General features: G+C 38.8%; 2 protein-coding genes, 1 long non-coding RNA gene and 2 pseudogenes across 3 annotated transcripts; 2 read left to right on the forward strand and 3 right to left on the reverse strand.

Annotated features, from left to right (window-relative positions):
* Window positions 1–1863: 1863 nt before the first annotated feature.
* Window positions 1864–4699, forward strand: LOC125502157. The gene is made up of 3 exons (XR_007280004.1): window positions 1864–2723; window positions 3142–3726; window positions 4517–4699. It is a non-coding gene; the product is annotated as an uncharacterized LOC125502157 (long non-coding RNA).
* Window positions 3379–5637, reverse strand: LOC125502156. Its single transcript, XM_048659950.1, has 2 exons — window positions 4706–5637; window positions 3379–3698 (listed from the first exon to the last, which is right to left on the reverse strand). Exons 1-2 carry the CDS (start codon window positions 5247–5249, stop codon window positions 3379–3381), a joined length of 864 nt encoding a protein of 287 aa, XP_048515907.1. The 5' UTR covers window positions 5250–5637.
* A 7533-nt stretch (window positions 5638–13170) lies between these two features.
* LOC112694877 lies at window positions 13171–14014 on the reverse strand (annotated as a pseudogene).
* LOC125499691 lies at window positions 14014–15228 on the reverse strand (annotated as a pseudogene).
* A 3446-nt stretch (window positions 15229–18674) lies between these two features.
* On the forward strand, window positions 18675–21482 carry LOC105691032. The gene is made up of 4 exons (XM_048659906.1): window positions 18675–18841; window positions 18924–19083; window positions 19131–19391; window positions 19509–21482. The coding sequence occupies exons 1-4, from the start codon at window positions 18675–18677 to the stop codon at window positions 21480–21482; spliced, it is 2562 nt and encodes an 853-aa protein (XP_048515863.1).
* Window positions 21483–21488: the final 6 nt, after the last annotated feature.

The raw sequence follows: 21488 nt of genomic DNA on the forward strand, positions 1-21488 counted from the left end.
GGGCAGTAATTAAATGCTAATTAGATGCTCCAATAATACCCAGGGCCCGAATTTGTCGCTCGTCATTTTCGATTTTTTTTCAATTTTTTTCGATTTTTTCTACCGTCTGTGGGGCTGCTGACGGTGTCGAGGGTCGAATCTACGACGGGGATGACAAATTCGAAAAAGTGATTGGGCAGTAATTAAATGCTAATTAGATGCTCCAATAATACCCAGGGCCCGAATTTGTCGCTCTGCATTTTATAAAAAAAACCTGTGGCGGTGCCAGCTTGAATCCAAGCTGGCACCGCCACATTGAAAAATCAGCTAAGAGAGGGTGATTTCGAAAAAGTGATTGGGCAGTAATTAAATGCTAATTAGATGCTCCAATAATACCCAGGGCCCGAATTTGTCGCTCGTCATTTTCGATTTTTTTTCAATTTTTTTCGCTTTTTTCTACCGTCTGTGGGGCTGCTGACGGTGTCGAGGGTCGAATCTACGACGGGGATGACAAATTCGAAAAAGTGATTGGGCAGTAATTAAATGCTAATTAGATGCTCCAATAATACCCAGGGCCCGAATTTGTCGCTCGTCATTTTCGATTTTTTTTCAATTTTTTTCGATTTTTTCTACCGTCTGTGGGGCTGCTGACGGTGTCGAGGGTCGAATCTACGACGGGGATGACAAATTCGAAAAAGTGATTGGGCAGTAATTAAATGCTAATTAGATGCTCCAATAATACCCAAGGCCCGAATTTGTCGCTCGTCATTTTCGATTTTTTTTCAATTTTTTTCGATTTTTTCTACCGTCTGTGGGGCTGCTGACGGTGTCGAGGGTCGAATCTACGACGGGGATGACAAATTCGAAAAAGTGATTGGGCAGTAATTAAATGCTAATTAGATGCTCCAATAATACCCAAGGCCCGAATTTGTCGCTCGTCATTTTCGATTTTTTTTCAATTTTTTTCGATTTTTTCTACCGTCTGTGGGGCTGCTGACGGTGTCGAGGGTCGAATCTACGACGGGGATGACAAATTCGAAAAAGTGATTGGGCAGTAATTAAATGCTAATTAGATGCTCCAATAATACCCAAGGCCCGAATTTGTCGCTCGTCATTTTCGATTTTTTTTCAATTTTTTTCGATTTTTTCTACCGTCTGTGGGGCTGCTGACGGTGTCGAGGGTCGAATCTACGACGGGGATGACAAATTCGAAAAAGTGATTGGGCAGTAATTAAATGCTAATTAGATGCTCCAATAATACCCAAGGCCCGAATTTGTCGCTCGTCATTTTCGATTTTTTTTCAATTTTTTTCGATTTTTTCTACCGTCTGTGGGGCTGCTGACGGTGTCGAGGGTCGAATCTACGACGGGGATGACAAATTCGAAAAAGTGATTGGGCAGTAATTAAATGCTAATTAGATGCTCCAATAATACCCAAGGCCCGAATTTGTCGCTCGTCATTTTCGATTTTTTTTCAATTTTTTTCGATTTTTTCTACCGTCTGTGGGGCTGCTGACGGTGTCGAGGGTCGAATCTACGACGGGGATGACAAATTCGAAAAAGTGATTGGGCAGTAATTAAATGCTAATTAGATGCTCCAATAATACCCAAGGCCCGAATTTGTCGCTCGTCATTTTCGATTTTTTTTCAATTTTTTTCGATTTTTTCTACCGTCTGTGGGGCTGCTGACGGTGTCGAGGGTCGAATCTACGACGGGGATGACAAATTCGAAAAAGTGATTGGGCAGTAATTAAATGCTAATCAGATGCTCCAATAATACCCAAGGCCCGAATTTGTCGCTCGTCATTTTCGATTTTTTTTCAATTTTTTTCGATTTTTTCTACCGTCTGTGGGGCTGCTGACGGTGTCGAGGGTCGAATCTACGACGGGGATGACAAATTCGAAAAAGTGATTGGGCAGTAATTAAATGCTAATTAGATGCTCCAATAATACCCAAGGCCCGAATTTGTCGCTCGTCATTTACGATTTTTTCTGTTACATTCCAAAGCTTATCCCACTCGAAATGAAGCTAACAAATACATGGCTCAACGTCAATATCAGCTTGTCACTGCGAACTCACCTTCTGCTTATTCTGTCTGGCCCTGGTTAACACATAGGCTACATTCGTAGTATATAGCGTGCGCACAGCGTTCTTGTTGTTTTGCTACAGTGCAAGAAAAAGAGTGCTGATCGAATATTCTGAGTTTTGTGAGAAATTCAAAGTCTTGCGTTGGCCACGGGTTTGGTATAATATTTCTGTCTTCTTGTCGAATGAACCTCATGTACGTTATTACGAAAATGATCTGGTGAGTCTTTTAAGCATCTTGTGTTTGTTCAATAAATATTCATTCGTGTTGATTAAACAAACAAAACATAAATTAAATCAAAACTGATCATCCAAAACTACTTCATAATAAGTAGAAGTAAAAGGTCGTCCTTGTTGATCATTTTTGTTGAGTTTTCTGTTTTTATCGTGCGACCTATCACTGTGTGTGTGACGTTATAAGTAACTCAGAGTGGGGAGCATGATAGGTAAATAGATCTTTCATTCAGTTCGTCGTATTGAAGCAGGCATCGTGTAACCACGCTCCAGAATATTAAATTTTTCATATTCAGTTAAAACTGCAAAAGCGACATTTAAGTCACAGTGCTGTGTTATCAAACAGGGAAAGAGAGCCAAGGGGTGAGGTGATTTCGCCTCACCTTCTAGTGTGTTTTGTTCGGATCTGCTACCCGGAGAAAACGTAAGTATACTATAGTGTTTGCTTTCCATTTAGGGACTGAATTATTATCATCCCAAGCAAGGTGATGATAACCTTTTCTCTTTGCCTTTTTCCAAATTGGTAGTTATAGTATAATAGTATATTACGCACCTAGCAAGTAAAAGTAGTATACATTTCAAATTACGTGCATAAACGCAGTTTGATACGGTACAATTTTCTTACCACGCTGCGTATACTTTTTTTCGCGACACGCGTAATAGAATGCTCTTTCCGAAGAGGGCATTAATACGAAACTTTCCGTCAAGGTGTGGTGAAATTTTTTTTTAAACTGTTACAATTTTGGTGTTCGACTGCTATTTATTCATCTCATAGTAGCGAGTTTAGTCATTTTCCACGGTAATAATTATGTTGCAAATAAAGCATAGCCATTGATGTAAAGGTACGGCAGCGCCGGTCTGTAGCAGAAGACCAGCGTCCCAAGAAAAAAAAAAATTGATACCTGAAGTCCGATAGGAATAAAACTGGAGAAATCGGTAAGAAAATAGTTTTTTTTTCTATTTCCAACAAAATCTACTGTATAGAATAGTACTTCATATTTTAAACATTTCAAACTTAATATCTCATAATTATTTTATCTTATAAAAATTAATCTTTTTTTTTTATATCTTTCACAGGTTCACTCGTCGAATTTAAACCAAACAAGCGCGTGAGGTCTGGCTTGATGATTACCAGTTAACCTTACGGGCGCAGAATTGGCTCTCGTGTCGTCGAATTTGAAATACGAGCTCGGTGGCCTCAACGAAATTGTCGTATAGTGCCCTAGCTCTGGGTTATTATCGACCACAGATCGGGTTGCTGTCCTTGGAGGCGTAAAATCTATTATACCGATAAGTCTGTAACGAGACTTTCCATTGCTTAACGGATCACAGCAACTCTTCGGGATTTGATCCAACATTAAAACTCCAACATCATCCGTTTCCATGATCATGAAAAGACCTGTAAATGCCAATCGTTACGCATAAAAGTAAGTGTTATGTCGAAAGCATAACAAATAGTAATTGATATAGAGACGGCATTTTATCTTCTGGTGTAATATCACCAGGATATATGCAATGCATTCCAGAATGCCCTATTTAGCAAATTTGAATCACGGATTTATCGTGCTCGAATGATTGAAATTCGATCAGTGATTTTGTGTAATCAAATTTCAGGAGAAATATCACTTTCTCATTTCCTATTCTACATCTATACATGTTCGTCACCGAAATGGCTGAAAATATTCAAAATTTCACGGAGATTTTTTATTATGTGTGTCTAATCGGCTGTCCTGAATTTAATTTTTTTCTATTTTTTTACCGGCCACCACTCCAAAATTTTGTTTTTTGCCGAATCTTCGTTCACATTAAGGCTAGACAATACATTCCATTCGTTGCGACACATTTTCTTGATGTACATAACGGATTATCATTATCACGTGTTAAGATGAAAAAGTCAATACTTGAGGTATAGCGTTTATCTTTAATTAGGGTTCATTTCGGACGAAAAACACAAGTTTCAGGTAGTGGGACGTGAAAAATAGGGGGGAAAACAAAGAATCAGGACACACTAGTACCCATATCGCGAAATCACGTCGGACCGGTATAAATTCGTCGAAATTGAATTCAGGAATTTCAGTTTATCAGTAAAATTTGTGTTTCTTCATATGTGAGGTGTAAAATATCAGAAAAGAATGAAGTTATGATGAGTGCAATCAATACATGAAGTCTTTTTTTTTTAATTTTGCTTCGTCAAGTGATTAAAAGCTGTTTTTACAGATACACGACGTTCAACGAAAACATCAGCCAGATGCTTGATTAGGACCCAACTTAAAGATGGAAGAATGAAGAAAGAACATCAAAGAAAGAAGAGAATAACAATACAAATAACAAATTAACATAAATCAATCGGGCAGTGATATTTTACAATATAAAAAAAAGGATGAACGTTTTTGAATGGAAAATTACCCGTAGCGGTGATAACGTGGTCCGTGGGTGCTCGACACTTCACACAATAGCCTCTACCACGACTACTCAAAATGTTATGCAGTACGTTATCAAAATCTTGATGCCGCATCAGATGGTCTCGATTAACGCTGATCGTTCGTAGCGATTTATCTACGGATTTACATCCTTTGGCGCACGGCGATATCTCACGAAGGCTTGGCGTGTTTATGAATGCCCTAGCTAACACTGGACAGACGTTCGACTCGCAGTCGACCAAGTGACAATTTTTTACCCTTCTGACAGATTCGTGGAAATCGAGTAGTATTTGTGCCCTCAGTTGGTAAGAGTAAGCGCGTAGACCCTTAGTCATTATGTCTACTATCAAGTTAAAGATCGGATTATTGTCCTTAAGATCCTCCACGGCTTTCCTCACTTGTGGTCTATCAAACGCAGCGACAAGTATTACGTTCGTCGCGCTATCGAACGCGCAAGTATTCGTGAAAGAATATTTTCCGGCAGCAAACCTTGAAGCCTGTACAAGTGACACAAAATAGAAAATAAGCATACATAATAAGGTATACTAGGGTGTTTTGAAAAAAAATATATATTTTTTTTTTACTAACTTCTCTTTTGAGTCAACAAAACAGTCTTAAGTTTAATTGAGATGAAAGTTTCGCGGCCAGATTATGAAAAAATAAATTTGAGTGTGATATTTGAATGGCAATCATACACTCTGTTGTAGCCATCTCTAAATCTTTATCGATTGGTCGGAAATTTTGAGAAAATTTTTTAGGCGACACACCGTAATATGTATGTACCACATACATTAAATTTAAGGAAAAGAAAGAACAGTTCAATATATTGTTAATAAGATTGCTTGTTAAACCACGGTGGGCGATGTACGTAGCAATCATTAGTCAGCTAATCGGGAGGATCAATATTGGAATTTGGAGTACAAAAAAATTAGTTTGTACGTATGTGGTTGAAAGTTGCCCCGAATGAGCGATTAAGTATTACCTGCAGTGTTAAAGTGTTACCATTCTTCATGATGGGTATTTTAGGGAGTGCGTCATTGGATATGGAGTCAAAGGTAGTATAATTTTTGTTTATATATCTCGATTTTTGCCGTAATTTTGCCTTGGTATCGGTAGATACTAAACCACCCCAGTCCTCAACTTCCCTCGATGCTATAATTTTTGCGGTACTATCCAGGTTGGTACAATCTACACATATCCTGGATCCTTCCTTGTCGGCATCAGCTGAGTCCAATTCAATCAGACCGAAACAGACTTCACAAGATATGGAACTTTTCATATCTTTTCGAGGTTTTGATGGAGGTGGTGATGCAGCTACATGCACTTTGATAATTTGGATGGATGTGTCAACATCCTCCGGGTCGGCTTTGATGGAAGCTTGCGGGAACTCAGTAGATGAGTTTTCGATAATCTGAGATGCTTGAGTATCTGAAGCATCAGCGCTTGCGGAGATAGTTTGGGCATCGACTATCTTCGTTTGCCCGCTTATATACCCAAGATGTCTCTTCACAAAGGTATCTACCCGCAGTGCTCTAGGTTCATTACGAAGTAAGTGAGTCTTCAATACGTTAAATTCACTTTCTACCGGTGCGCTGCTAGCTGGTACACGACCGTATTTAAATAAATCACGGCATACGCATGACCATAAAGGAAACCAGCGTACATCGCTGAGAAGTCGAGTTGCAAATTTGGGTAGAAAATGGGCGTTGTCACGATCCCCTTCTTCGGCTTGTGACACATTTTTCACTTCCAGGTCGATATCCTTACTCCAAGAGTACCAAAACGTGGAACTTTCGCTGTCATCGAACACGCTATCCAGCTCAGGACGTATGGCAGTCGGCGCATCACTGTCTACATTGTGAATTTCGATGGAAGGATCAATCCGATTCCTCAACAAATTTCTGTGAATCTCACATTGAGCTGGCTGGCCACAAGGTAAATTTCCATCAGTTGCGGAAAGTGCAACTGTTAATATGGACTTCAACATTTCCTTTGCAGTGTCGATATCACGGACCTGTATGAGTTGCCCTAGTACAGCCAGGTAAAAAACTTTGACGCGCTTGGGTGAACCTTGCAGAAGATTGGCGTACATTTTTATGAAATGTGCCACATCAATCCGCACGTAGCACGGTGGCATAACTGAATGTGTGCAGGCATTCGCGTAATCTTCAATTGTCCCGTATCCTGTGAAGTTTCTAATCACAGCTGTCAGTATCGCTTTTGAAGAGTCGCAAACCACCTCCTTCGGATATACCCCAGCTTGTGAGACCCATTCTGCTAACCAATGTCCGATAGCTACCGTCGTGTGTCTCTCACTGATCATCTGTGCGACTGTCAATTGGCCATGTTGATTATTAATGACGGCGTGGTACAAAAACGGATGGCTACTCTTTGTTCCATCACATTTCTCCAGTTTTCGCACCACACCACCAGTCGCATCAATACAAATGCATGCTGGCTCTCGCTTCGCATAATCTCTAAATACATGGAGCTGATGGTTCGTCCAGTAATGGACGTAGAAGGGATCTAGACCTATGCTATGAAGCGAATTTTGCAGCAGTTCCAGTTTCATCATTTGCAACGCACGTAACGGATCACGGTCTAAGTATTGCGATGCTTTATATTCATAGCGTGCGTTATTAAGAGCGCTTTTTTTGTACAGGGTAGGTGGCTCTGGATCCCCTGAACGCATTCTCTTATCAGCCTGCTCCGCGCGGTACACGACGGCTGATTTTGTGCCTAATTCTTCGGCGATACGTTGCCTTATGGGTGCACGTAAATAACGTTTCCCGCATTTACCTGGGCCTTTTGTGGCTGTGCATTTAATCTGAACGTTCTCGTCAGGAGTGCCGTCCGTAAGTAAAATTGTACAGGTAATCATCCCTTTACAGTCACACGTACCTATAAAATATCAAAGTTATAATCATAGAGACATTTTTTAATATCATTTCCTTTAATCCTTTTGTAACAATCAAACAATTATTGATAGTAGCCCCTGAGCATAACAATATTTTTTCCGTCAATTTGCAAATCGAAAAAATTGAAAAAAACATTAAAAATTGAAAGAAAAAAAAAGATTCCATTATTTTCCCATTATCGGACCAGCACTAAAACATGAAAAATTTTCGGAGATGCAAAAAACGGAATGGTATCCGATTTTGGCGTGAAATGCCTCAGGTTTACCAGATTTTACAATTGATCGACTCGTATACTTGTTCAAAACTACGCAGCATCGAACAAAAACGATCATTTTTATGCTCATAATCTTCAGGGTTATTTTATTATTGTATTAATGTCTCTATTTTTTTTTTTTACAGATGTTCAGCCCAAGTTTCTTCTGCGTATCTCTCTCTGAATTTGAATGATCTAATATATAAAATTCTCGTGTCACGGTGTTCGAACTTGAACTCCTCCAAACGGCTTGACCGGTATGGCAACGAAAACTGTGACACGAGAATTTTATATATTAGAAGATTATAATAACTTAAAAATAATGTTTGCCTTTTGTTATTTTTATATTCCCTCATCGTTCACAGCGCTCCATGCTTATTTCACGCATATACCACATTCTTACATACATACAATATACACATTCTAACATACATACATACTTACAATAAGTAAGCTATTTTTTGTCTACACTAGAAATTACTAGGAAATTATTTATATGGCAAAACAACGTTTGCCGGGTCAGCTAGTAATATAATAGAATTTGTTGAGCACAGATGTATACATACCAGTTATTGTACCGCGTGTGCCATCCTTGATTACTTTGGCATAACGGAAATTATATGCGCATGACAATCGCGTGGCTCCATAAATTTCATTAGAAATCCATTCTTCCCAAAGACCTGGCGCCAAAACCGTACATTCACGTGCGTATTTTTTGATTCTGGCTGCTTCTATGCGTTTATAAACCCTTGGTTCCATAAGTTCTAAATATGAACGTCGATCTGCCCAAATGGTGAACTCGTGGAACCCAGGCTCAACACTCGAGTCATTGTTGGTGTTAGTGGAGACATTAGAAATGATCGTGTCATCCACGCCCGAGGTGTTCAGTTTAATATGCACTGGATCTATTTGCTGCCGAATATCGTTTCTGCATACCATAGAGTATAGAGTCCCCGGTCTTAATTGATTCTCCAACTCCTTCGATATTATTTGCCACACTGGATCTAGCTTCGAAACCACTTTCTTATCACGTATAACTCTGTCTTTATGTTTTTTAATTACACTTATAACCGTGCCCCGATCCACTTTATAGGGTTTCCCCACTGGCTTAACCATTTTTTAACCGTGATGCAAACTGAATCGCGATGTCTTAAGTCAACTTACTGACGAACGATTCGTGTGCAGGCTGATGAAAGACTGAGTAAAACCACCTCATTTCTTTTAAAAGCAAAATGAGATCGAAAATGCCAAATTGAGATCAAAAATGCCGAATTGAATACCCACTAATACGAAGCGGGATACTTTAAACGAAAATCTACGGAGCGCGCCATACATTGTAGCGCCCTTGCGCTGGCAATGTTTTTGGCTTGCACTGCTAGTCACAAACCTTTTTTTGTAAGCCAAATCCATAGAATTTCGGCTTCGAACATATGGTGACCCGTGCAAAGCATTCTTATTAACAAATATGTTGAATTCTGAACAATATAGTTTAATATACATATGGTAAAATGCTATATAAAGGTGAAATTGTTACCGTCTTAGCTTCGATCTGTAAAGTTGCGAAGACGGTTGAGTGGAGAGTAAAAATGTACAGATAGAGTTACTGAAAAAGATTCAAGTGATACGAGATGTTAAAATAGTATTTTTGGCTTACTTGTTGCTTTATCCAATTAACTAAAAATATTATCAAGCATCTCACTTGAACTCTTTGATTATTCATGGCATTGTTTTTCATTGCAATGTTTTATTCGTGGTTTAGTAGTTTCCATTTTATGTCGTACAATCTTTATGTATACAAAATTTTCATAACACTTATGGCGAAGTAATTGATAACATATATTTAAGACGAGATGTTTTAAATTCGAAATTGGCTCTCAATAAAAACCATTATCATTACACAATGATCACTGAAAATCTTCCACAAAAATTTTGATTATTGCATCATCAATAACTATTTTATTCTTTGGTTGTTTTTTTTTTTTTTAGTTGGTCTAAATACAATTTTCTCGGGGTCAAGAGTGCTATACAATTTTCACCCCCATGAAGTTAGCTGGAATATTCTGGAGTTTCAAGAAAGAATTTTTTATTGCCGAAAATAACATTTCGCTGATACCAGCATAATAGGGAGATACCAAGAAACTAATAGAATTAATATTGAATCAGATTATTAGTAGCTATATCACCGCAGCGAAAACTTTCAATTCATTGGCAATCAAACTCAAAGCGTTGTGTTCTACAAACAAAACCCGGAGTAACAAATTTAAAGACTGATTGTGAATTAGACAGCTATGATGCGACTTGTATGAAAGAAAACAAAGAAAGGGTGAGAAAAATGAATTCTATTGTATAAAAAATTAATGTCGATACCAAATGTTCGTATATGTATATCGTTAGTTCTCGTTGTTATATGTCTACATATATTATATATTTAATACAAGAAATAGTTTTCAGGTTATCGGATCAACTATTATGTTATTTTTGTGTTATTATTTTTAACTTCATTTTTTACTCTAACTTACACTAACTAACTTAGTAGAATGAATGAATAAATAAATTTATTAATTAGGGACTTGAACACTGCGCAATTCAAACTAGAAAAAGAAAAATAAGCAAATTAGGGTGAACAAAATATGAAAATGAACTAGAATAATAATGATAAAAAAAAAACGTAAAAAGAAATGAAGAGTGAAATGATATTAGATATAATCGACGGGCCTGTGTATTATAATTTAGGAGAAGCAATAACAATAAAGATGGAATATTTACATTAGAGTGGTCCTTAGTCGGGGGTATTTTTGAATTTCCATGCTCCCAGAAGCTCAAATGTTCCGAAACAAATTTGAAAAAATGTACCCCAAGTTTCAGGGCTCTATCTTAATTTGAATCCGTGCCGCTTAATTTTTTAATTCTTGATTTTTTTATTACGGTTAAAATAATTATCCAAAGAATTTGAAACTCTGCAGACTTTATCATCATAATAGTACCTGCCCTTCGGTAGAATGTGCAAAAATCAATGTCATTTTTAATTTTTACGTGAACTCATGTTGAGACGATTGATTCTATGTCGTATGTTCATTGAATTAGCAATGTCACCAGTCGTCAACCAATGACTCGAACCTGAAAAATTCGATTCGTGTAAAATTTTTGCCACTCGCCTCAAGATGCTTAGTTCACCGAATTCAGCCCTTGAGGATGCAAAAAAATTAAAAACGATGAGCGACAAATTCGTCGTTATAGCATTTAATCAGCATCTAATTATCATTCTATTATTATGTCATTCATTCTCCGGATTTGTCATCCCCATCGTAGATTCGACCCTCGACACCGTCAGCAGCCCCACAGACGGTAGAAAAAATCGAAAAAAATTGAAAAAAAATCGAAAATGACGAGCGACAAATTCGGGCCTTGGGTATTATTGGAGCATCTAATTAGCATTTAATTACTGCCCAATCACTTTTTCGAATTTGTCATCCCCGTCGTATATTCGACCCTCGACACCGTCAGCAGCCCCACAGACGGTAGAAAAAATCGAAAAAAATTGAAAAAAAATCGAAAATGACGAGCGACAAATTCGGGCCTTGGGTATTATTGGAGCATCTAATTAGCATTTAATTACTGCCCAATCACTTTTTCGAATTTGTCATCCCCGTCGTAGATTCGACCCTCGACACCGTCAGCAGCCCCACAGACGGTAGAAAAAATCGAAAAAAATTGAAAAAAAATCGAAAATGACGAGCGACAAATTCGGGCCTTGGGTATTATTGGAGCATCTAATTAGCATTTAATTACTGCCCAATCACTTTTTCGAATTTGTCATCCCCGTCGTAGATTCGACCCTCGACACCGTCAGCAGCCCCACAGACGGTAGAAAAAATCGAAAAAAATTGAAAAAAAATCGAAAATGACGAGCGACAAATTCGGGCCTTGGGTATTATTGGAGCATCTAATTAGCATTTAATTACTGCCCAATCACTTTTTCGAATTTGTCATCCCCGTCGTAGATTCGACCCTCGACACCGTCAGCAGCCCCACAGACGGTAGAAAAAATCGAAAAAAATTGAAAAAAAATCGAAAATGACGAGCGACAAATTCGGGCCTTGGGTATTATTGGAGCATCTAATTAGCATTTGATTACTGCCCAATCACTTTTTCGAATTTGTCATCCCCGTCGTAGATTCGACCCTCGACACCGTCAGCAGCCCCACAGACGGTAGAAAAAATCGAAAAAAATTGAAAAAAAATCGAAAATGACGAGCGACAAATTCGGGCCTTGGGTATTATTGGAGCATCTAATTAGCATTTGATTACTGCCCAATCACTTTTTCGAATTTGTCATCCCCGTCGTAGATTCGACCCTCGACACCGTCAGCAGCCCCACAGACGGTAGAAAAAATCGAAAAAAATTGAAAAAAAATCGAAAATGACGAGCGACAAATTCGGGCCTTGGGTATTATTGGAGCATCTAATTAGCATTTAATTACTGCCCAATCACTTTTTCGAATTTGTCATCCCCGTCGTAGATTCGACCCTCGACACCGTCAGCAGCCCCACAGACGGTAGAAAAAATCGAAAAAAATTGAAAAAAAATCGAAAATGACGAGCGACAAATTCGGGCCTTGGGTATTATTGGAGCATCTAATTAGCATTTAATTACTGCCCAATCACTTTTTCGAATTTGTCATCCCCGTCGTAGATTCGACCCTCGACACCGTCAGCAGCCCCACAGACGGTAGAAAAAATCGAAAAAAATTGAAAAAAAATCGAAAATGACGAGCGACAAATTCGGGCCTTGGGTATTATTGGAGCATCTAATTAGCATTTAATTACTGCCCAATCACTTTTTCGAATTTGTCATCCCCGTCGTAGATTCGACCCTCGACACCGTCAGCAGCCCCACAGACGGCAGAAAAAATCGAAAAAAATTGAGAAAAAATCGAAAATGACGAGCGACAAATTCGGGCCTTGGGTATTATTGGAGCATCTAATTAGCATTTAATTACTGCCCAATCACTTTTTCGAAATCACCCTCTCTTAGCTGATTTTTCAATGTGGCGCTGCTAGCTTGAATCCAAGCTGGCACCGCCACAGGTTTTTTTTATAAAATGCAGAGCGACAAATTCGGGCCCTGGGTATTATTGGAGCATCTAATTAGCATTTAATTACTGCCCAATCACTTTTTCGAAATCACCCTCTCTTAGCTGATTTTTCAATGTGGCGCTGCTAGCTTGAATCCAAGCTGGCACCGCCACAGGTTTTTTTTATAAAATGCAGAGCGACAAATTCGGCATTAGAGCATTTAATTAGCATCTAATTAGCATTTAATTATTACATATACTGAACTCAATATTTCTCTTGTGGCGGTGCTAGCTTGATAGACGTCACTATAAGAAGTTGACGAAACTCAGTTGCTTTGTAGCGTTTGTATTCCGAAATTGGGCGAGGTTTCTGTGAGAAATCACGAGGACAAGATTTTGCAACTTCTTTCAGGCGAAACGATAGTATTTGAATCTTTTTACCCGACCATTATCCATGCTTTTACCATTAATCCATGCTTTACATGGTTTTTTCATGACTCCCAAAAATACAAGATGGATGACGTCAAACGGGGCTGCTGTTACACCACCTATTCGAAGAAAAGTCAAAGGGCTGATTCCATTCTTATGATGATCTTTGTCGACTTTTTGCTCATATTCTTGATCGGTTCGCAAGTGGTGTCTAGTGCCTTGAAAAATCATTTTTCGATTCTCATATCTTGAACCTACCACTGTACATTTGGAACATGGGTTCGATGACATATGGCCTTTATGATTTAGTATGAAAGCCCTGGCAGGGAGCGTGAGCTATAAAGTACCTAAACTTGATTCCTATCAAGCGCGTTTGAAATATTATACCACCTTTTGCAAACACATCCGTGACTTCGTCTGTGAACATCCTAAGAAAATCCTCTGCATTTTCCGGCTTGCCTTTTCCTTCATCAATACCTGCGATAAGTACAGAACTTTCAGGAATGTTGACTATACGAAATTGAATGGGCCAATACTGTGTGAAACCATTTCTTTTTGCAGCTACCTCATCGGTGCTAATATCTATGTCTAGAAGATCAGGAATAGCTGAATCTTGCTTGGACAATTCTTTTAAAATTCCAGCAACAAATCCTATGTGTCAGTATTTTCCAGGCTTGTCCTTGTCCATGTATCTTTTGGTAAAGAAGACAAGCACCTATGGCATCTGAGTGACGCAATTATCGAGTTACCTTGGACATGATTTATATTATTGTTGATAAAACAATCGGCTAACTGGGCACGAAAGTGAACATTGTTTGGTTCAGCTATATCTTTATTTACCGAATCCCTACTACTAACGCTATTGTTTTCTCCAGTTACAGAACCTGTACACTCGTCACTCAAATTTACATCTCTCTCATGAACTGATTCGTTATTCATCGCTGAACGAAGTTTTAGCTCAGCTAACTCGACTTCCGCTTCTGCTTTTCTAATCTCCAAACATTGGAGCTCAACCATGTGGTCAGTCTGAAGACGATGCACAATATTCGGTTGACACTCCCTTAATTTGCACATCATCCGCAAGCGTTTCTCTCGTCAATATATCCGAAGATTTTGAGTCGGCGGACGTTGAGCAACTAACTCCCAATGATTCGGAGTTCTTTCGCTTCCCTTTCACACAAATCTTTCTGCGAAGAGGTACCGGAGTTGCTGTAAATATTGAAACGTTGAATATAGTATTTTTTCCAATAAAAAAAGACATAAATCATTATCGAAAGTTTACTGTGAATGTGCAAGATACCTGATGAAGTGCTTGGAGTAGCATCTACCAGTGATTTATCACCATCATCATCAATTAAATGGCGAATGTCTTCATAGCGTAACGGCGATTCGTCGTCTTCCTTCTCCTGTTCAATTGAGATATCTGCAACACAAAAATGCAATTAAACCGATTATCATACAGTAAGTTATGTGGTATCAAAATTTGTCATCGATTACAAGATAACTGAATAATATTTAGAATGGAAATAGTAATCACTGGTATCGTCTGCAGCTCTTGATTCCGCCTGACTTGTGTTACAACTAAATATCGAGGAAGCATTTTCCATCAAGTGTGGGGCTATTGCTGCAACGTCGAGATCAATGTCTGCAACTGCCTCTTCAGGACCACCACGTGTAGCCATTCGAAATTGCCTCTCTTTCGTTAATGCGTCTCTTTGTGCTTGTTTTAATTTAGTCCACAGCTTTTTTAATTTGTGATCTTTCAGTATTTCTAAAAATAGTTTCTTGTCGAGGGAAGTATAATGTTTGCCTCTTGCAGCCATTATATTATTTATTCAATTCTAAAGACTACAACACAGAAATTTAGAAATGAAGTAAGTGTCAAACGCTTGATGAATTCAAACTGTGACAGTAGTGACGTATACCACTAGTATTTTAACGGCGGACGTCAGTTATCTGCCGGCGCGTCCAGGGCTATCATTGGTCAGTCGAGTGGCAAATTTCGAAACATTACCTATTCCTCGAATAAGACCGTATTCAAGACCGTGCTTCCAGAAGACGGCCCTTCATGGAATAAGGTGGTACTAAGCAGCGCCGCCTGCGTGAAGACCGTCTGTCTTATCCGCGGACTATGAATCCTTCGCCATCTTAAGACCGACTTGACGAATAAGACCGTCTTCATTGAGCACGGCCCTAAGACCTGACTATGAATACCGCCTCTAGTGCTGATGTCGGGGGCGCCGGTCCGCATACGGGCACTCGCGGACGGCCCGGAGCCTCTCGCGTTGGAGGCTTTGCCTCTGGGACGAATACCTTAGTTCATGAATTCTTGCGGCCTTCTGCCATTGTTACATACGTAGTGGTGTTTCGGATACTAAACGGCCGGGATTCCGACTCTAGTGAATTCAATTCTCGGCCATAGTTGAGGCGGGCGGGTGAGAATCTGGTCGTGTCGTGAGTAGCAGTTATAAGCGAATGCCACTTCTTTCGGTATCTTCTGGTCCCACTCCTTCTGATTCTTTCCGGTGTATTGGGCTACCATGGTCTTGATAACCCGATTAGTTCGCTCGACGGGGTTATACTGTAAGGTGTAAGGCGGTTTCTTTCAGTGCCAAATGACGTACTGTCCAGCATGTCGGTAAATTCGTGGCTGATAAACTCTCGTCCGTTATCACTGGTGATGGATTCCGGTACTCCGTGGCGCAGGATTATTCGTTTTATGGCGTGGGTTATGTTGGCGGAGGTGGCAGTTTGGAGCGGTTTGAGTTCCACCCACTTGGTGAACTTGTACTGGGTGACCAGCAGAAAAGTGTAACCACTCTTAGAGCGTGGGAGGAGCTCAATCAAATCGGTAGTCAGCACCTGCCACGGATCGTTAACTGTGGTGGGGTGCATTAGCTCGACTCGTTGGGCTATTCTGTAGTGTTGGCCGCTAGCTACTAGTCCAGTCGAATTGAGCAGAAAATGGTGTCTATATTAATAAGAAAGAACATAGGCTGGCCGATTTTTGTAATTTCAGTAGAAAGCTACTCTAAAAAGTCTAACATTTTTTTCCAAACGGGTTTGGCCGCAAAAAGTTCTTGGAATTTGACAAACCCATATTTCGCAACAAAACTTTTTTTCTGTAAACTTTTCGGAAAAATTTTTTGTAGAAAAGTTGTTCGTCGTAACAAGATCTAGATGATGAGTCCCATATCAAAATTTTCTAAAATTTAGTTTACTTGTAAATTGCACGCAAACACGGAAATTTTTTTTTCGATTTTTTCGAATAACTTGATCAACAATCAACTTGTGGTATCGTAATTGATGGAGCAGTAATTTCAATCCTTTCCCCAGAGAATGGTCAAAGATTCGCTTATCTGGGTTTCATAGTTGAGTAACAATACTTGACGAGACAAAATCCGCGGATTGCCCATACTTTTCCACGAACGATCGTCACGTGGTACCAAAACATCGTGAATGTAGTTTTCCATGAGTACTTTCCAGATACAAGAGAAAAAAAATTTGTTCATCCATAAAACACGAGTTCTTCTGCGATTTTAAAATTTTTTCTCTCAAACAAACAGAGATATTTTCGATAATTGAACCCGAATTTGAATAAATCTTGACAGATTCTTTTTGTTCTTCCTTCACTGAGTGTTTGAAAAAAAAAAACTGAATTTGTTAATAAAAACCGGAGATAACCGTATTTGGAATTTAGGTGATATTTATTGCTGTACTCAATATTAATAAACAAAAAAAATATAGAAATTCGTCAAATACTCCAAGGAATAACCATGAATCATTTCAACATCGTAGAGGTAGTTTGAAATAATGGAAAAAATCGTTGAACATAGTTGAACGCTTCGAGCCGTGCTCGATCGGTTGAAATGCATGGTTGGGGATGCCGAGTCGCGTGGTAGAAGGGTCGAGCGACGCGGGCTGACCGATTACTCAACAAATAACGATCTTCGTTGATAATTGTCGTGAAAAAGAATTTTCTTCTTTAAACCTACTTGTTCTTTTTCGCAACTTTTCAAAAACCCACTTGTGGCTTCGATCCGACCTATATTGACCCTTTTCCGAAAAAATTCATGTGTATCAGTTCGAAATATTGCTATAAATTATCTGAAAATCATATTCAATCTATACTAATATTATAAAGCTGAAGAGTTTGTTTGTTTGTTTGTTTGAACGCGCTAATCTCCGGAACTACTGGGTCGAATTAAAAAATTCTTTTTGTGTTGGATAGTCCATTTATCGAGGAAGGCTTTAGGCTATAGATCATCACAGTGCGACCAATAGGGACGAAGAATAAGAGGAAAATGTGGAAAAAACGGGGAAAATTATTCAACTTTGGAGACTTCCGTTGCGTGCGCTGCGTAAACGGTTCAAGTTATCTAAAAAATATGTATGAAAGAATAAAATGCCGTGGAAATGATATGAAAGAAAAAAATTGAAGGTCTAGACTGCCTGATGCAGAACCCTTAGCAGCCCAGCTAAACTTTGAGAGATATGAAAATACCGTCTTAGGAAAAATTGCTCAGCATGATAAGCACTTTCTAATAACGTAATAAAATTAAAGGTCTAGATAATCTGATGCAGAACCCTTAACAGCCCAGCTAAATTTTCAGAGATATGCAAATACCGTCTTAGGAAAAGTTATTCAACATGATAAGCACTATCTAATCTATACTATTGACTCATTATAACCTGTATATCAATATTTAATTGTAAAATAAATTGTACCTTGACATAACTTAATACGAACAAACAAATTAGAAGTTACTACAATAATTTGAAATTTTAAAATAACTGCAATAAAATTGACACTCGCGTATGATGTCCAAGACACTGTGACCGGCGAGCGGGGGCGGCGGCGGCGGGCGAGGGGAGAGGCATCACCACGCCTGCGTCTACGAGGTACCATGCCGCGCGGCTCAGACGCGTGGTCGGCTCCCTACGGAACGGTTGAATGCAGCGTACTAAATTTTCATTTCGTTTTCGCGATATATCGTTGTGTAATTAACACGTTTGTTATAAATATTTATTTTGTGGTAGTTTTCTATTGTTGTTTTGGCTATACCTATCTCATATTGTAGTATAACCTAATACTTAAGTTTTAATTTTCTCTGTTCTTTTTTTAATCTTAACTTTCGTTATAAATTTCATTTTATAGTATTTTTATTTTGTTGTTTCGGCTATATCTCATCGTGTAATAAAACCTAATACTTTTAAAGAAACTTTACGAAACACGGTTTCAATTTCTTCGTTCTTTCTTTTATCTTTTTTGTAAACATAATGCCTAGAAAAAGAACTCAGCTTTCACGACAGACAGCTACGGCAAAACGGCTGCGACTTTTGCGCAGCAATGAAACAGCGGATGAAACTATGCATAGGTTGGATACTCAACGAGCGATCAATGAACAAAACCGTGCTAGAGAAACTAGCGTTGAGCGTTCGCAGCGGTTGGCCTCACAAAATTTCCGAACTTCGGCAAACCGACAACGGGAATCAAGTGCTGAACGTTCCCAACGTTTGGCTTCACAGAATTCCCGAACTTTGGCAAACCGTGAACGGGAATCAAGTGCTGAGCGTTCTTAACGTCTGGCTTCACAGAATACACGAACTTTGGCAAACCGTGAACGGGAATCAAGTGCTGCACGTTCCCAACGTTTGGCTTCACAGAATTCCCGAACTTTGGCAAACCGTGAACGGGAATCAAGTGCTGAACGTTCACAACGTTCGGCCCCACAGAATGCCCGAACTTTGGCAAACCGCGAACGGGAATCAAGTGCTGACTGTTCTCATCGATTAGCTCAGCAAAATGCACGATCAGCAAGGAATAGAACCCGCAGGCAACATAATTCATTGAATTCTGCATCTGCTTATGATTGTACTCTTGACTATGCTGAGCTAAATGATACTGATATTGGCAGAATGGATAATATATGCAATTTATGCCAAGCAAAAAAATGGGTAGCTGAAGCTCCTGGACTATGTTGTAGTGGTGGCAAAGTAAATATACCTAAAATACCGGAACCAACATTAGTTTTTAAAGAATTGATATCAGGCTCACATCCATCCTCAAAGCATTTTTTAAATCACTCAAGACAATATAATACACTTTTTCAGATGACTTCATTTGGAGCCAAAGAAATTCGTGAGGGAAACTTTATGCCCACTTTTAAAGTCCAGGGTCAAGTTTATCATTTGATCGGTAATTTACTTCCAGCTGAAGGTGCACAACCAGAATTTTTACAAATATATTTTGTTTCTCATGCAGATCAGGTATCTTTGCGCTCAAATATTAACCCAACCTTGCAAACCGACCTTATCGACGCTCTACAAACGTATCTTCACGATCATAATACGTATATTCAAAGTTTTAAATATAATCTCGAAAATAGACCAACGGATGATTTGAAACTTATTATTCATGCTGATGTGAAACCTCATAACGGGCATCGAGGTCGGTATAATGCACCCATAGTAGATGAAGTAGCTGTTTTTTTGATAGATGAAGACAAAGGTCCCCGAGATATTGTGTTAAATGCGAGAGATGGTCGACTTCAACGAGTTTCTGAAATTCATAGATCTTATGACCCACTTCAATATCCTTCACTGTTTCCCTTTGGAAATGACGGATACTGTATAAATATTCCACAGCAGAATACTGCTGCTAGATCTAAAACTGTATCATGTATGCAGTTTTATTCCTTTAGACTCATGGTTAGAAGTAATGACTTTAACAGCATTCATTATTTCAAAGGGTTATTCAACCGAAATTGTGTTGATATGGCAGCAAAAATGATTTCTGAGAGGCTTGACTTTATCAAAAGAAATCAAAAAAAATTGAGAGCAGAAGAGTACATTCATTTAAGAGATGCCGTGGTTGATGATGGCAATATAAACGCTTCTAACATTGGCCAGCAGGTTATACTGCCGTCGTCATTTACAGGATCCCCCAGATACATGAATGTGAAAAGTCAAGATGCCATGACATATGTTAGGAAGTTTGGAAGACCAGATCTCTTTATTACATTCACATGTAACCCCGAATGGCCAGAAATAAAAATTGAATTATTACCTGATCAAAATTCTTACGACAGACATGATTTGGTTTCTAGAGTATTTCATGTAAAACTCAAGAAAATGATAGACCTATTAACGAAGAAAAATATCTTTGGACCATCGAAAGCCTTCGTTTACAGCGTAGAATGGCAAAAAAGAGGTTTACCTCACGCCCACATTTTATTGTGGCTGGCGAACAAAGTACAACCAGATTCTATAGATGCAATAATATCGGCTGAAATACCTGATGAACAGCAAGATCCAATTCTTTATAATATTATCATAAAAAATATGATACATGGTCGTTGCGGAATTCACAATCCTGCATCACCATGTATGAAAGAAAACATTTGTTCTAAAAAGTACCCAAGGCATTTTATTTCTGAAACACAAACCGGGGATGACGGTTACCCAACTTACAGGCGCAGGTCTCCAGATAATGGTGGAAACACCGCAATAATTCGTGTGAAAGGTACAGAAATGAGCGTGGATAATAGGTGGGTTGTGCCATATAATCCAGTGCTATCACGAAGTTTCAATGCACACATTAACGTAGAGTTTTGTCAATCGGTCAAAGCTATTAAGTACATCTGTAAGTATATTCATAAAGGCTCTGATCAAGCCACATTTTCTTTACAAAATAATAATGATGAAGTAGAAAAATATCTAAATGGTCGCTATATAAGTTCCTCAGAAGCGCTCTGGAGAATTTTCCAATTTCCTATTCATGAACGTTTTCCGGCAGTAGTTCATTTAGCAGTTCATTTGGAAAATGGACAAAGAGTTTATTTTTATGATAATGAAAATCTCCAAGATCGCGTCAATAATACTTCATCAACGACACTGACAGCGTTCTTTGATCTTCGTAAAAGAGAAGATTTTGCAAAAAAAATTTTGTATCACGAAGTACCCCAGTATTACGTATGGGAAAGAAATTCATTTTCAAGAAGAAGACGTGGGCAAGATGTTGAAGGATATCCCGGTGTAAAAAAAGACATAACTTTAGGCCGTGTTCACAACATTCATCCAACATAAACTGAA

The sequence above is a fragment of the Athalia rosae genome, chromosome 8 (assembly GCF_917208135.1).
Source record: "Athalia rosae chromosome 8, iyAthRosa1.1, whole genome shotgun sequence".
NCBI lineage: Eukaryota > Metazoa > Arthropoda > Insecta > Hymenoptera > Athaliidae > Athalia > Athalia rosae.

Excerpts from the sequence above, each read along its gene's own strand:
- LOC105691032 (XM_048659906.1), top strand. The coding sequence starts at position 18,675 with ATGCCTAGAAAAAGAACTCAGCTTTCACGACAGACAGCTACGGCAAAA. Across the intron at positions 19,084-19,130 it reads TTCCCGAACTTTGGCAAACC|AATGCCCGAACTTTGGCAAA; the intron begins GTGAACGGGAAT and ends TCGGCCCCACAG. Across the intron at positions 19,392-19,508 it reads TATGTTGTAGTGGTGGCAAA|ATGACTTCATTTGGAGCCAA; the intron begins GTAAATATACCT and ends ACACTTTTTCAG.
- LOC125502156 (XM_048659950.1), bottom strand. The coding sequence starts at position 5,249 with ATGCTTATTTTCTATTTTGTGTCACTTGTACAGGCTTCAAGGTTTGCT. Across the intron at positions 3,699-4,705 it reads CCACGTTATCACCGCTACGG|GTCTTTTCATGATCATGGAA; the intron begins GTAATTTTCCAT and ends TGGCATTTACAG.